This window comes from Porites lutea, chromosome 7 (assembly GCF_958299795.1).
Source record: "Porites lutea chromosome 7, jaPorLute2.1, whole genome shotgun sequence".
Lineage (NCBI taxonomy): Eukaryota > Metazoa > Cnidaria > Anthozoa > Scleractinia > Poritidae > Porites > Porites lutea.
The window spans coordinates 17492084-17505802 of NC_133207.1; the positions used below are offsets into that span (position 1 = coordinate 17492084).

Below are 13719 nucleotides of genomic sequence, written 5' to 3' on the forward strand. Positions count from 1 at the left end.
TGTTATCTGATCAGCAGTTTATCATCAAAACCAAAACTCAACAAAATGTACAACACAAAATGGCTGAATATTTTGAAAACGAGAACGAGTTAAAATTACCCACGATTTGTACTTCACAACTGGTCTGTCCTCTTTGCAACAGCAAGAGAAAGAGTTTTAGTTGCGAAAATTGCGTTAAAAGTGGAAACTTTAGTCATTCCGGAGGAAAATACAGCGAAAGGTACGCGGATTTGTTACAGATTTTTCCATATCTAGACAATCCAGTATTTGTAAACTGAAATATGTGTACCTAAGGTACATAAAGCTCTCGTTACTTCTAAAAAATCCGATGTTTATTTTTGATATATCTGAATTTTAGCCATTTTCCTATTAAACAGATATAACGAAACGTTAAGGAAGTTAGAGATTTTAAAAAGATTGAAGAAAGAATATGAAAAACGGTAGGTGAAGTTCAATTTTCTAATCATCAGTGACTTTCAAGGTGTAAGATTCGCAGAAAATATTACTTCAATGCATTCTTTGTGATTTAGTTGACTCATTCTATTTTTAAGTTTTTTTTTTGTGGAAAATATACAAACATGTTCATTTATACTTACAGTGCTTTGAATATTTTGAAGCAGACAGAGGAAGCAGAGAAATTGGTTTGTCTATGCATTTTTTGTTGAATACTTTTGTCACATTTGTTTAGCTTTTTTCTGAAAAAATTAATTACTCACCCTTAATGTTAATTACTAGTATTAAAAATTAATGATTGCCAGCTGTCACTCACCATCTCACTCCTTACCTGTCATTTTCCTTTTGCATCTGGACATTGCAAAGAAATTTGGCTTAATTTAAGTTTTGCTCCTTTTGCTTCTTTTGGTAAATTTTATAATCCTGATAAATCTCTCTGGTCAGTCTGATTATTGTTTTCAGGATACATAAAATCCACAGACTTCATTGTCTCATGGAAACCTGATTCAAAACATGTGAAAAGCTCTCATTATTTTGTTAAACTGCTTTAAGTGTAGTTGTCTATACTTGGCTCATAGACCTTATCCTTGGATAACTTAAAATCCTGGCCCCAGTTGATCAAAAGCTGGATATTGCTACCCATGGGATAAGTGACTATCCAATGGATAAGTATTAGGGTAACCAATTGCACTATCCACTGGATAGAGATTTATCCGGTGGATAACACTATCCACCTTTTCAACAACTGGGGTCTGGTGAATAATGTAATGCTTGCCAACAATTTTTTTAAAACCTATTATGCCCTATTTTCCTGTTCGGAAACTGGAGATATTCAGTTACTTTCTGCCAACTGTAGAATAGCTAATAAGACTTGACAAAGACCTATCCTTCACTGTAATTTTTAATTTTTTTTTGTCCCTAGAATTGCGAGATCATATCCAGGAGACAGAAAGTTTTGCTTCTGCGATTGGTTGTAGAAGAAGCAGTACAAAATCTCAAGTCTGGTAATACATGTACCTATTGTTCCCTTGAGCTTGTGTACGTGTTTACAAGACTAGTAACTCCACTATAACAACATCATTACCTCAGTAGTTGATAAGGTCATTACGCAAAGTTAACACCTGCCATGATATGGGGAGGCATGGTGGCCAAGAGGTTAACACGTCGGTCTTAGGACCCAAGGGGTCAGTCCCCTTAAACCTTGTCATTGGGTTGTTTTCTTACACAGGGAACTTTGCTCCACCTTGTCTCTCCTCACCAAAGTACATAAATGGGTGCTAGTGGCATGGTAAACCTAGAATGGAGTAGCATGCTATTCTGGGAAGGAAGGAACTAGTCCTAGGTTCTTTCTGTTACAGAAACTGAAATAAGCTTCAGCCATATGGGCCACATTGTCTTGAAGTGTGCCTTCTTGTTACCATGGGTTAGGGGTGTTGTTAAGGGTCAATATGACAGATCAAAGCTTCAATCTTTTTTTTGTAAGTCAAATGGTTATGTCATAAAGACATACTGACTCTCTTTTTTACCTTTAGTTAATAATGGGGTGTTTCTTGTTTTTGCCAAAACTTTTGTTGTTTCGCCTGTGTGTTGTGGTGTGGGTATTGTTCATTGTCTTTTAATTAATCTTTCGTATATTTACATCATCTGGTGGTCGCACATGTCCCTAATACCAAGAAAGTACCGAATAATGTAATGTAACACTCTTAACTCTCTTGGAAAAATACACTTTTTGCCATGGAAAAGGGGCCTCATTTTTTGTTCCTTTTAAAAAGGAAATTGCATAGTGCAAGATTATGTTACCTTAAATTAATGATGACGTTTTTTTTATGAACAGAAAAAAATGCTGTAGATGAGCTTCAGAGATGTAATCAGTCAGTAAAATCAAAGCAGACAGACCTCTCTAACAGTGTTCAAGTGAAGGCAAAGCAGCTGTTGCAATGTCAGGTAATCTGAGGGAAAAAACCACATAGGTTATCACTGATGACAACTGAGAGCATACATTACTTTTATACATTAATTTCTCCACAGTTTTTTTGCAAATGATGCCAACTTGACTTTTTTCCGATGCGTGGTTCCAGAAAATATCTGCCCAGACTGTGCCCACCTTGGGTAATCCTAGGGGAACAGCTAGGGGTGTTAAATGCAAAATGCTTAAAGGGCCTATCAGCTCTAGCAAAAAAGCTGTTTATTTAGACAGATTTCTGTCATCGCCAAAACTTAACAAATGCGGATGGTTTGTCATGATTTTACAAATTTTGTCCCAGATGAGACAATCTTCAAAGGCTCCATAGACAACATTTGTCCGGGTTAAGACTGGACAAAATTGACTGAATAAATGAAAATGTGTCTTCCATGTCAATCTTTTTTTTTCTGTTGTAAAACCCTTTTCGTTTCCATTAAGTAATGACAGCCTGTTAAGAGTGAAAAGTTTTCACTGCAGATAATTTTTTCAAAACAAAAATTTTCACTATACATTTTTTGGTTCAGATGTTTCAAAGACAATTCCAATTATTTGTCTTCTAGTACGGATAGGCCCAAAGAAGAGTATGGAACTAAATTGAAACTCCCAGAAGGGTGGGAAGGTTCAAACCAAAACACCCTCTGTGAGAGTCTGACTTTGTCACCTCTTTGTTTTAGGCAGTAGTTGAAAAAAGCAAAAAAGATCTTGAGGCAGTAATGGAGAAACTGTGCGAAGTTCGCAGGCACAGGATATCTCAGATACAGAAGTACTTGTTCCCCATTCAAGTTAATCCTATTTATCAAGTTCTTGGTACACCGCCCATGAAGGACAATGTTGTTGAGAAAGTTCAAGGTAACTACAAGCTAACCTTCTTTCATCTTTCTTTTTTCAAAACTGTAATAGAGTTATCTAGTGGATGAATCTTTATCTTTTGATTAAATGAGTAATGAAGGAAACTTTGACTCTTCACACCTGGACTCTGAAATAGCTTTTGGGCAGAATTGGCTGCGAGAGGCAGTTTTTAGAGAGACCGTGTTGGATGTCTAATGAGGTCATCAACATTTAATACAGATTATGGAGACTGGTAAATCAAAGCTAAAAGTATTATCTCGGACAAAACCAAAGCCGAGAGACTAAATTTTGGATTCTCATAAGCGCAGAAACTTTTGCTGGAGGTGTCAAACCGTGTAGCCTTAAGCAGCTTGAAATAGTATTATACCCGTAAAACGGAGCTTTAATGGAGAGAGAGAGTTGGGGGGGGGGGAAGGAGGGTAAAATGTGCGCACCATTCGCCTCAGTATTGGTAGCCAGATGATGACTGATTGAAGCTAATGATGTAAACTACTGATCCTTCACCTTTTTGACCTTTTATCGTTCCGCGTATCACTAAAGCACAAATTGTGAAATGGGAATTTACCAATAAAGCAGTGCGCGAGGTGCCTGATCTTTCTGCCCGCCTTATATCTAGAACACCAATCCCACTGAGCTCATCATGGTTGCTTGAAGCAAAGCGCAGCAGTTTTTACTTCGATATGCCTGATTGGGAAAGATCAGGGCACCCAAGTACGTTCTACTTAAAAGTAACTTTTCGAAGGAGCGGACTGAGGCTTAGAAATTGCTGAAATTTCTGGATAGCCGTTCCAATCGTCTCAGATATTCTGTATTTTTACTAACTTACCAATGATTTTTGGAGACTGTGTTTTTCACATTTTATGACCAATTGAAAATATTGCGATTATTGTGAAAAAAACGGTGTCCTGAAAATCTCGATGTAAAGACAAAACGTATTCCATGTTCTCGAAATTGTGACTGGACCAATCAAGGTTGATAACAATTACGAAAGGGACGAAAAAGCCACCTAAAATGTTCGAGAGGACGAATGTTCCCCTGAGACATCCAAACAGATTAATAGTTTTGGGGCAACTCCAAATTATCTAAACCATGCAGGCTCCTAAAGTATAGAGACTGGAAAACCGTTTGAGACACTAGTTCTGACGTATCTGGGAACATTTGGTCGTTAAGTGCCACTGAAAGATTGTGACTTTTCTTTGAATTTAGACATACAGTGTGACGTTGAAAGTGACGATGATGATGAGAGCCGTGAGTCCCAGCTTGCTGAAGCCACGCGGACATCTTACATCGAAGGTCGCTGGGTGTCTGAAGAGGAAGATTTACGAATGCAGTGCAGCATAAATGACACATGTCTACCAGCCAATGCCGATTACACTGCTTATCACGAATGGGGTAAATAACTTTTTCATTAGCCTTTGAAGCAAACGCTGGTCGAGAAATTTGAGACAGGAGCCAAAAAAAGGAATGAAGGGGAGGGGGGGGGGGGGAGGAAAACTCTTTTTGCTCTCTCCAACTTTCGAACAATAACTAGATAGAAAACGCTTACTACGCAGGCCATGTTTTCATAGACTGTTTAATGTGTAGAAAAACGTCGCAAAATGCCAGCTTGCTTTTTTCGCTGACTTCAAACTTTTTAGGCGGTTTCTTCTAGCATAGGTTTGTTTGACTCACTTCTAAGTTGTTGTCGCATTTAAATATGTAATCAGTCTCTTCGTGCTCAGCTGGCGATGAAGTGTGAGCAATTTTAGTGTTGTTCGTCGAGGGAAGATCACAAGGGTTTTAAGCAGGCTTAGAGCTGATGCAACTTAGCGGTAATTCGTGATAAATCGCAGCAATTGTTGCAGCCAGGTGGCACAGAATTTGCCTCCCTCCCGTTCATTCTTAACACTGGCTCTGTCGGAGAGCGAATTGCCAGTGTTTTCAGGTATTAACTTGCTCGCGGTTTTACTGTTCTTAATCAAATCCCGCTCTTGCAAAGTTAAAACAGGTTCCCCTTCTCTTCTCTTTCACAGTCAAGGCGCACAGAAATGGTTCCAGAGGCCCATCAGGTAGGAGCCTTCCTCATTCTATTCAACAGGGTTCGCACCGTCTTGAAAAGTCCTTGAATTTTAGGGGAAGTCCTTGAAAAGTCCTTGAATTCCATTTTTCCTTGAAAAGTCCTTAAATTTCTGTGCAAGTCCTTGAAAAGAGCTTGAATTTTCTTCAACTTTCAATGTAGTAGCCTGAAAGAATTTTTTGATGCTTTTTGGTTGTCCAAGACAGAATATAAATCGTAGCTCAGTGAATGTAAAGGTCATTTACATAAAGTGCTCCATGTTTTATGCAATAATTAACTATCAGTTTAAGACAAGTGAACTGAAAAATGTAGAGAATTTGGTGAAGCAAACAGTTAAAGCCTTAAAGTCTTATTAGAATATATTGGGAATATGCATTTTTGTACAATCTGTGAAATTATATTCCTAGTAGGTTGTCCTTGAAAATCTAATGTGGTCCTTGAAAAGTCCTTGAAAAATGGTTGCAATTTTTTGTATGAACCCTGTTCAAGGCCCCGTTGGAGGGGTGGGGGGGAGTATTTGGGGGGGTACTTAGGTAACCTCGTCCCCAGGGCGCTTTTCTCTGTCTTTAAGGTGGGGCTGGAAATTTCCCACCCCACCTCCAAAGCCAGGGAAAAGCGCCTTAAGACGAGGTTGGTACTTGGGTTAATTTTTGCTGGGTATGTGCCGCTGGCCTCTCAGAGCCCCTACCCCATTATAGTCTATTCTGTGGCTAATTATAGACCCCATATTAGTCACTTTAGGGCAAATATGTAATTTTCGCGATCCCAACTCAGTCACTTTCTATTTTTATGAATTGACACATTTTTTAGATTGAATAAAGAACACTTTACTTTTCATCTGCAGTACAAACATTCTGGAACGGTTGCTAACCGTAAATATGAAGATCTGTGTTACCCCAAAAATCCGAAAATTGGCGACCCAATTCTAGTAACTGTATTGAAAATGCGACCCTATCGAGCGGCACATCCCCATGAGCCTAAGAAAGTACCTCTCCCCCCCCCCCCCCCCCCTTGGGCGTTTATACAGTAGAACATTACAAAAATATCTCAACTTTGCGTTCCTATGAGCCATTGTTTAATGTGTAAATGTAACGAAAAATTCGATTTGTTTTAACAGACGACCTCTGTTATGGCCTTAAACAATAGTAATCATGAATAATAAACATCATCATCATCGTCAAAACCTTAATGAGAATTTAAGTAAAACAATGCATTTAAAGAGCTACATTTGGGCGAATCGCTGAGATGAAAGCCTTGGAGACTCTGGGCTGAGAACGAAATTCTTGGCGCGAGGAGTTAGTGGTTGCTATAAAGAGCACTTTGCTACCCTGCAAACATAGATTTTTGGATTTTGACTTACTAGCATTTCCATTCTTTTTCACGCGGTATCATTCCTTTAAGACGACATTTTAGTCTGTCCCACTCACGTTTTTTAATTTTGATTTCAGCATCAGATGAGGAAGTCTTCGTGCGGAACCCGGCTTTCATGGTGACAGCCGCCCTCACACACGCTTGTCAAATGGTGGAGCTATTGGCGTTTTACTTAGACGTGAATTTACCAAAAAGAATAAACTATAGGTATGGGTTGTCTTTCGTTTGCTGTAAGGAGTTTACCATTTGGGCGACATAACCACAGGCAGACCATCCTCTGTTCTTGTGGCAGTTGTTGCTATTGTCATCTGAGCATCAGAGTCAAAGTGCTTGGGCTCTGGGGAACAGTGATCGTTACACAAATGTACTGTTGCGATTGGCTGACCTTCTTTAAACAACAGAACGTAATGTTTCCTTTCTAATGCGTCAATTTTCTTAAGAATAGAAGCGAAACGACGATTCTCTCTCTTCCTATCCATCTCACCCCAAGTTACTTTCTTTTAGTCGCTGCTTTCATAGCCTCCTACGTGGACGTTCTTAGGCCAAGAGTAAAGCCAAAAGAACGTCTGCGTGGCAGGCTACCCCTTTCGCCGTTTAGTTCTTTGCTCTGCAGATTGTGACACACCAGCAGGGATCATTTGTGTTATAAACGCTCGTAAAAATTTGTGACATCTTGAATCATCTATTTACGCGAATTAGTGCAGCTTGTTTCCAAAGGGGGGTGGGGGGAGGGGGGTTACTCCCTTATATTAGCCATATAGGTATATGGGGCCCCATCGGGTAGGGTTTTCGCGCCGTTTTGGTCTGACAACGGGTATACACTTTGCTTATTAGTCTCGCTCCCACCAAGAATTCCCAGGAGTGCCCCCCCTCCCCCCCTGGGAGCTTGTGTCACTTTGGACGTAGACTGGTTGACAAAAAAAACTAACCTTTACGCTTTTGATACATTGAAGAGTTATTTTTCTTTTTGAAATACACATCAAGGCGAGATTTCTACTGTCTGGCTTTCCCAACGACTTATTTATTTTCCCAACATCTTTTAGTTATGTTGCCAAACCTTTTAAGGGAACAGGAAAGGAATTTCGAAAAAATCTTTCAAATCTTCTTTGTTGCAGTGAATTTTGTCAACTAGAACTCAGTAAAAGAGACTTTAGAAGTGCTGTTGACAGACTGAACTCGAATGTGTTACACTTGTGTTTTACGCAGGTAGGAAAAAATCACTGATACGTCAATTCAATGCCTTTGAATTTTAAAAAGAAAAAAAAAACAGTCAAGCCCGTAGATTGTTATCTTAGTGTGGTAGAGCGAATATTGCACTCAAAAATTACTTCCGGAGTGGTGACGCGACTCAGAAGTTGGCATTTCCTCCTGTCCAGTCCACTGCCCCACGCTCGCGAGTGTTTTGCTCGCTCTTCTGTCTCTCAGAAAAGTAATGGATTACTCGTGATTCATTAAGCTTACTTCTAGCAATCCAGGAAAATTTAACTTCGCCTTATGGAGCCTGTTAATATGAGAAGTTTTGTTAGACCAATTGTTTTTAACGTGTAGTTTTACCTGACCTTGATTCCAACAGCTTGTGCTTGTCTATGGTCATTATAAAAAGAAGAATTAAATCAGATAATAACGCCAAATTGAATGGTAAATTGAATGTATCAGGCTTCGCCAAGTGTTTTGTGTGCTAATCACTTACGTTTTTTAGCAAGTAGAACCTTCCTTGCTTCACTCCAGGAGAATTTTACATAATCTTTACACCTGCGTGAATTCTTTACATCTTGGCCGGTGAGTTTTTTTGCGTTTCTTTTCAACAATTGTGCTTTGGTACGTGGAAAAGAGCTTTTGCAAAAGCACAACCATCCACCACACCCTCCTGGGCCGGGTTTTTCAAAGCAGGGTTAAGGTAACCCAGGGTTAGTTCGAAGTATAAATTCAGATAAAAGGAAATTCAGTTTAATCCTTTTTGCCTGTAATGTAATGAATTGATGCTCTATAAAGAATAGTGAAAATTATCCAGGTACATGCTTTTGAACTAAAGAATAAGAAACCCCGATTAAAATTTAATCCTGAGTTAGTGCTAATCGGCTTTCGAACAACTGGGCCCTGGGGGAGTACTGTGCCTAGTGGAACAAAGAGAGTGCATATTGTTACTGAGCGATTCTGATCCTCTATATGTAAGCCATCTTCTAGTTTGGCCATTTAAATGAAAGCTTCTGTGTAGTACGTTCCTGTGGTACTGTTTATTATGATGTACAAGCCGGTTCTAACTTGTCATTATGTGGATGAAATCCTAGTAAAATGTGACCGTTCAATTGAAATCTACTGAGCAAAACTTGTCTGTGAAACTCTCATTATGGTAGAGAATTTTTTCTCACTTTTTAGCTGTCTTTATTTCGCACTATTTTATAAACGGATCAATGTTGTGAAGTTTTGTGGTAATTTCGAACGAAACGTGCAAGAGTAAATTATCCCAAACCACTAACGATGTGCCATTTTACTTTCTGTAAAGGGGAGGTCCATTTGAATGTCATCCCAAGCTGATAACGGTTAGCTACGAAAGCAGTGATAGCGATAGCAGCGACAAAACTGACGTCGGTTCGGAGGAAGCAAACAGTGAGTCGGACGCGGAGTGGGAAAATTTACCCGCGAACTTAGTCCATATTACAGAAGCCTCTGCCCCGCCGGGACCCCTGAAAGGTTCATTGTCACAGTCTTCGTCATTAGGAGATGGTCAGAAGTTGCAGGAGCCCGCGACAGCATCGAGTCTGGTTAGTTCAGCGGCTGCCTCTGTGGCTGCACTGTGGCCGTGGAAGAAATAACGTTGGTTTTATTCACGGAAGGGAAGTTTCTCCTAACCGTTGTTGGCAGTTTTTAATCAGTTTGTGACATTTTTATATACATTCTTCTTCCACCATGGGCCTCTTTCTCAGAATCCGTCACGTATAATTTATAACCTGAATGAAAGGATACTGAGGAAAGTCGTTGTGGCCTGCAGAACGGTCCATCTAGCTTGGTCAACTTACAGTTCTCCTTACCTAATTTTTAAACTAGCAATGTTGGGTTTTTAGTCTGAGAAACACTGCATACATCCGGCTCTTTTTTATAGAATTTTTTAGATACAGGCCGCACAGCAGAGATCTTTCTGTTTGGTGTTTGGTTCACCTTTAGCTCAACATGTACCTTAGCTGGTGCTTAACTGACGACATACGTATGCACGCATTTTCACGTGAATTCTTGGTTCGCATCCTTACCTGATTTTCAACTGCGTCAAGAGCCGATCTTTTTTCACTTTCCTTTTTTCGCACGGTTAAATAAAATTGGAGGGAAGCAAAGAAAAAAAGAAAGAAATACAAAGCAATAAAAACGTTTATAACTTGGGGTAAACTCCAAGGCAGGACCTTGCCCGTTCTTCTTATGTCGATCAAATATAGGAGAGTATTTACCACTATATCCCGTCTACCCATCTATCCTGAAGATAGTCAACATCAATATGTCCTGATAATTTATATCAGGAGCTTTGTCCTCAAACCAAAATTACAATAAACTTTATGAACAATATTGATGTATCTCTTTTCTTTCGGATTGATAAAGAGAATGGAATCCAAGGATTGTTCACTGGCGCGGTGGGATGTAGGGTAAGAACAAGAATCTTTATTGCCAACTAAGAGTGTGCAGAGTGGGTGCGTCTGGTAAAAATTCTCTCAGCGATGTATTACTTTCTTCTTGCTCTCGTAGCATTTACAAGGATGGACAACGTTTCAATGTTCTTAACTATCGTTGTCATAGACCTCAGGTCCCAAATGTTCAAAAGTTAGATAGCGCTTTCTCCTAGTAGATGAATCACCCTTCAATGGATAAGTATAAGCAAAACCAATTGCCTTACTGACTGGATAGAGACTTATTTTATATCCAGTGGATAGTACTTTCCACTAATTGAACAACCGCGATACTGAGTTCTGATGTTGGGCTGAATTTTGTGTAAACGCTTCGACTGTTCAGATTGCTTTTCTTTCAGCGCTCTTACGTAGCGATCTTATAATAACAGGCTTTACTCGTTTCCCGCGCAGACACCCACTTCACGAATTCCCCTCTTGGCACCGTTTACCCGTCTTCCCGTGCCAGTGTTAAGACCACTCGATTGCACGTTTTCATAGGCCCTCTCATCTTGCCCATTCTCGTCACCAGTGCCTCGGTTTAAATATGGCCATCCTGTGGCCGCGCGCACTAAAGAAGTAGGTTCTAATGTAAGCGACAATGAGACAAACATAACTACATAAAAATATAAATAATTGTTTATTGTATTTATCACTTGAAATTTTGAACAAAATATATTACATGTACACTAATAATAAGCTAAGTTAACTCCTTTCCCTATTTTCTAGTCACCATATTTTTTATTGCACCAAAGGGTAGCAAACGCCTAATTTCCGCAATCAAGTAGCTAAGTGCACATCCTCTATGAACAAAGCACTTACATTTCACGTTTATATGGATACCGGCGAAAAAGGATTAACCATTTAGTTTTGAGACTTGCGTCATAATTTGCAACCTATCTACATCAATAACTAAATTTCATTTGGAACATTTAAGTTCATAATTACTCTTCATCTGTTTGTCGTCCTATCTCAGTTTTTTCGAGAGAGAACGTGCTTGAATTTCCTAAATTTACAAGAGGCAAGGGGATGGTTTCTCTATATTACACACGCTGAACAGCCCAAGCTTTATAACTTTTTTTTTCTTGAATAAATTTAAAGACCACGAAATATTTGTGGAACTGGCAATGACTTCTTTAGCCGTTTTGCGTACGTATATCAATTTAAATTTATACCAGTTACCAAGGCGATCGTGCAACAAAAGTTTTATAAAATTTGAAAAGCGGTTAAAGTGCTTTCGTTCCTTTGTTTTCCTTCTTTTCAGCCAAATCACTTAGTCGTTGTGGTCTTTGCTCCAGAGATCTCTATTCGCCGTATTTGGCCCTAATTTCTTGTGTAATTTCAAGATGCTGTCGTACAATTTCTTCCACCACTGACGGATCAGCTAAGGTGGAAACGTCACCAAGCTCATCGGGTTTATCAGCAGCAACCTTTCTCAATATGCGGCGCATGATCTTCCCTGATCGGGTCTTCGGAAGACCGGACACCACCTAATGAAAAAAAATACAACATGTAGAACTTGGTCAGGTGCATTCTCGGATCACGTGCTTTTTCCCACGTTGGGTATAGATAACTGTATTTTTTATGCGCGCGCGCGCTCTCTACCAACACCAAACACTTTTCCCTTTGGTTCGTTCCCAGGACTTTTTCCCTCAGAAAATGAGACAAAATTTGCATGTTTTCCCGCGCTTTATACCAGCTGCACATCGGCGCATGACATTGGGGTTGCATGTGTTCCCACGTTTAACCCGCTGCATGTTTTTCTGTGCACAGCAACAGTTGCATGTTTTTCCGCAACCTCGTTACGAGTAGGAGAGGACCCTGGGAACGAGGTTGATTCCCCCGCTTTGAATGACTTGCAAAATCACCTTCAATTGTCTTTTTGCAGATGGTCATGCAATGCCGCATACAATTGTATCCGGCATTGCACGACCATCTTAGCTTCGCGTCTCATTTTCTTCACGACTCTTTATGACAGTTTGTTTCGAACAGTCACTACGGTTTTTTGGTCTCGAACTCACCTGGATAACGTCAGGTACGGCGAAAGAGCCTATCTTCTGTCGGACAATAGCCTTCAAATCTTTTCTCAACTCTTCTGGTGACACAACAGCCTCGTCTTTCAAAATTGCATAAGCATAAACGCCTAAAAAATACAATTTAGGAACCTAGTGAATTACAACATTACATTTGAGTTCACAGCTGTACCCCTAGTACGAGTGGCGAGATCGTCAGCTTTAATCTGCTCAAACAAACGACTGGTTGGAGCAAAAAGAACAATACACTACTGTTGTAGCTAACAGACAAGTGTACCTCTGTAGTAGATATTTGATGAGTGCCAGTCAGCAAAAAATATGTAAGTATACGCACTTCGAACACGACCAGCGTTCGGCACCCCATATTTGGCTTTTACTCGGAAAGATTGGCGGTTTCTTGGTGTTGCAGATGGGTGCAATTACCAAATGATGTCACACAAAAGATTGACGAGACACTGAACTGTACCCAAACCCACAACACAATAGCGAACCAACAATGGTTTCCGCGACACCAAGAAAAACCCCAAAAAGTTCGAAATATTTGAGTCTGCTGTCACTCAGCGGCTCATAGTAAAGAAGCATCTGAAAACAATTGCAGTTTGTGGCTAAATGACGTAGAACGCTCTTTAGATTTTGACTTCGACAGTGCATAAGAAGCTTAAGTAAAACATACGTTTGCTGGACAAGATTTCACTGATTGATTGGCCATACAACAAAAAATAAAACAAATGTTTATAGAAATTCAACTAGTATAAATAATTACATAATAATCTCACCCGCAAATGACCAAGAAACTAATCGAGGCGGCGAAGAAAGACATTTCTGACTGCAGGAATATCAGCACTAAATCCTTTATCTGCCATTCGGAAGCACGCTTGCAGTAAAAAGTACGTTCCTACCTTCTCCTTTAATTGGATGTGGGAAGCCCACGACAGCTGTCTCAGCTACTGCCTCGTGGTTATCCTGGGTTAAAAATAAATAAATAATAAAAAAAACAAATAAGTAAATAAATGATGTTTGGGATCAAGTCCAACAAACATCACCAGTTACCAAGGCATCCTCGATTTCCGCTGTTCCTAGCCGCTTGCCGCTCACGTTGATGACGTCATCCATCCTTCCCGTGATTCTGTAGTCACCGTCGATGTCACGCAAGGCTCCATCGCCAGTAAAATAGAAACCTAAAAAGTAACAAACGTCAGCGCTGATGAGGGTTTTAGATATTAATTGCGGTTTGTTCACTTGGTAAGATTTTCGCCTGTGTTACCCTGGTTTCTACGAGTAATTTCATCAGAAAAAGGACAATAAATTACGGCATATAACGTGACAGTCTATTGCTTTCGTCTCATG

At 39.8% G+C, this 13719-nt stretch overlaps 2 protein-coding genes across 5 annotated transcripts in view; one reads left to right on the forward strand and one right to left on the reverse strand.

Moving 5' to 3' along the window:
• Positions 1 to 40: 40 nt before the first annotated feature.
• On the forward strand, positions 41 to 10244 carry LOC140943629 (beclin 1-associated autophagy-related key regulator-like). 4 transcript variants are annotated; one of them, XM_073392746.1, is made up of 12 exons: positions 41 to 220; positions 378 to 440; positions 599 to 641; positions 1376 to 1457; positions 2288 to 2397; positions 3091 to 3265; positions 4472 to 4657; positions 5278 to 5313; positions 6770 to 6899; positions 7808 to 7898; positions 8392 to 8471; positions 9196 to 10244. In XM_073392746.1, the coding sequence occupies exons 1-12, from the start codon at positions 60 to 62 to the stop codon at positions 9503 to 9505; spliced, it is 1467 nt and encodes a 488-aa protein (XP_073248847.1). In that variant the 5' UTR covers positions 41 to 59; the 3' UTR covers positions 9506 to 10244. The 4 variants fall into 4 exon arrangements, with proteins under 4 accessions (XP_073248847.1, XP_073248848.1, XP_073248849.1 ...); XM_073392747.1 differs by having other exon boundaries at positions 6776 to 6899; XM_073392748.1 differs by lacking the exon at positions 5278 to 5313.
• Positions 10245 to 10952: 708 nt separating this feature from the next.
• Positions 10953 to 13719, reverse strand: part of LOC140943052 (acetyl-coenzyme A synthetase 2-like, mitochondrial) — a 14721-nt gene continuing 11954 nt past the window's right edge. Inside the window, exons 11-14 of the mRNA XM_073392089.1 lie at positions 13423 to 13550; positions 13272 to 13335; positions 12361 to 12482; positions 10953 to 11829 (exon numbers count right to left, since the gene is read on the reverse strand). Of these exons, the coding sequence (XP_073248190.1) occupies positions 11644 to 11829; positions 12361 to 12482; positions 13272 to 13335; positions 13423 to 13550 (500 nt within the window). The 3' untranslated portion in view covers positions 10953 to 11643. The remainder of the gene's footprint in view (positions 11830 to 12360; positions 12483 to 13271; positions 13336 to 13422; positions 13551 to 13719) is intronic.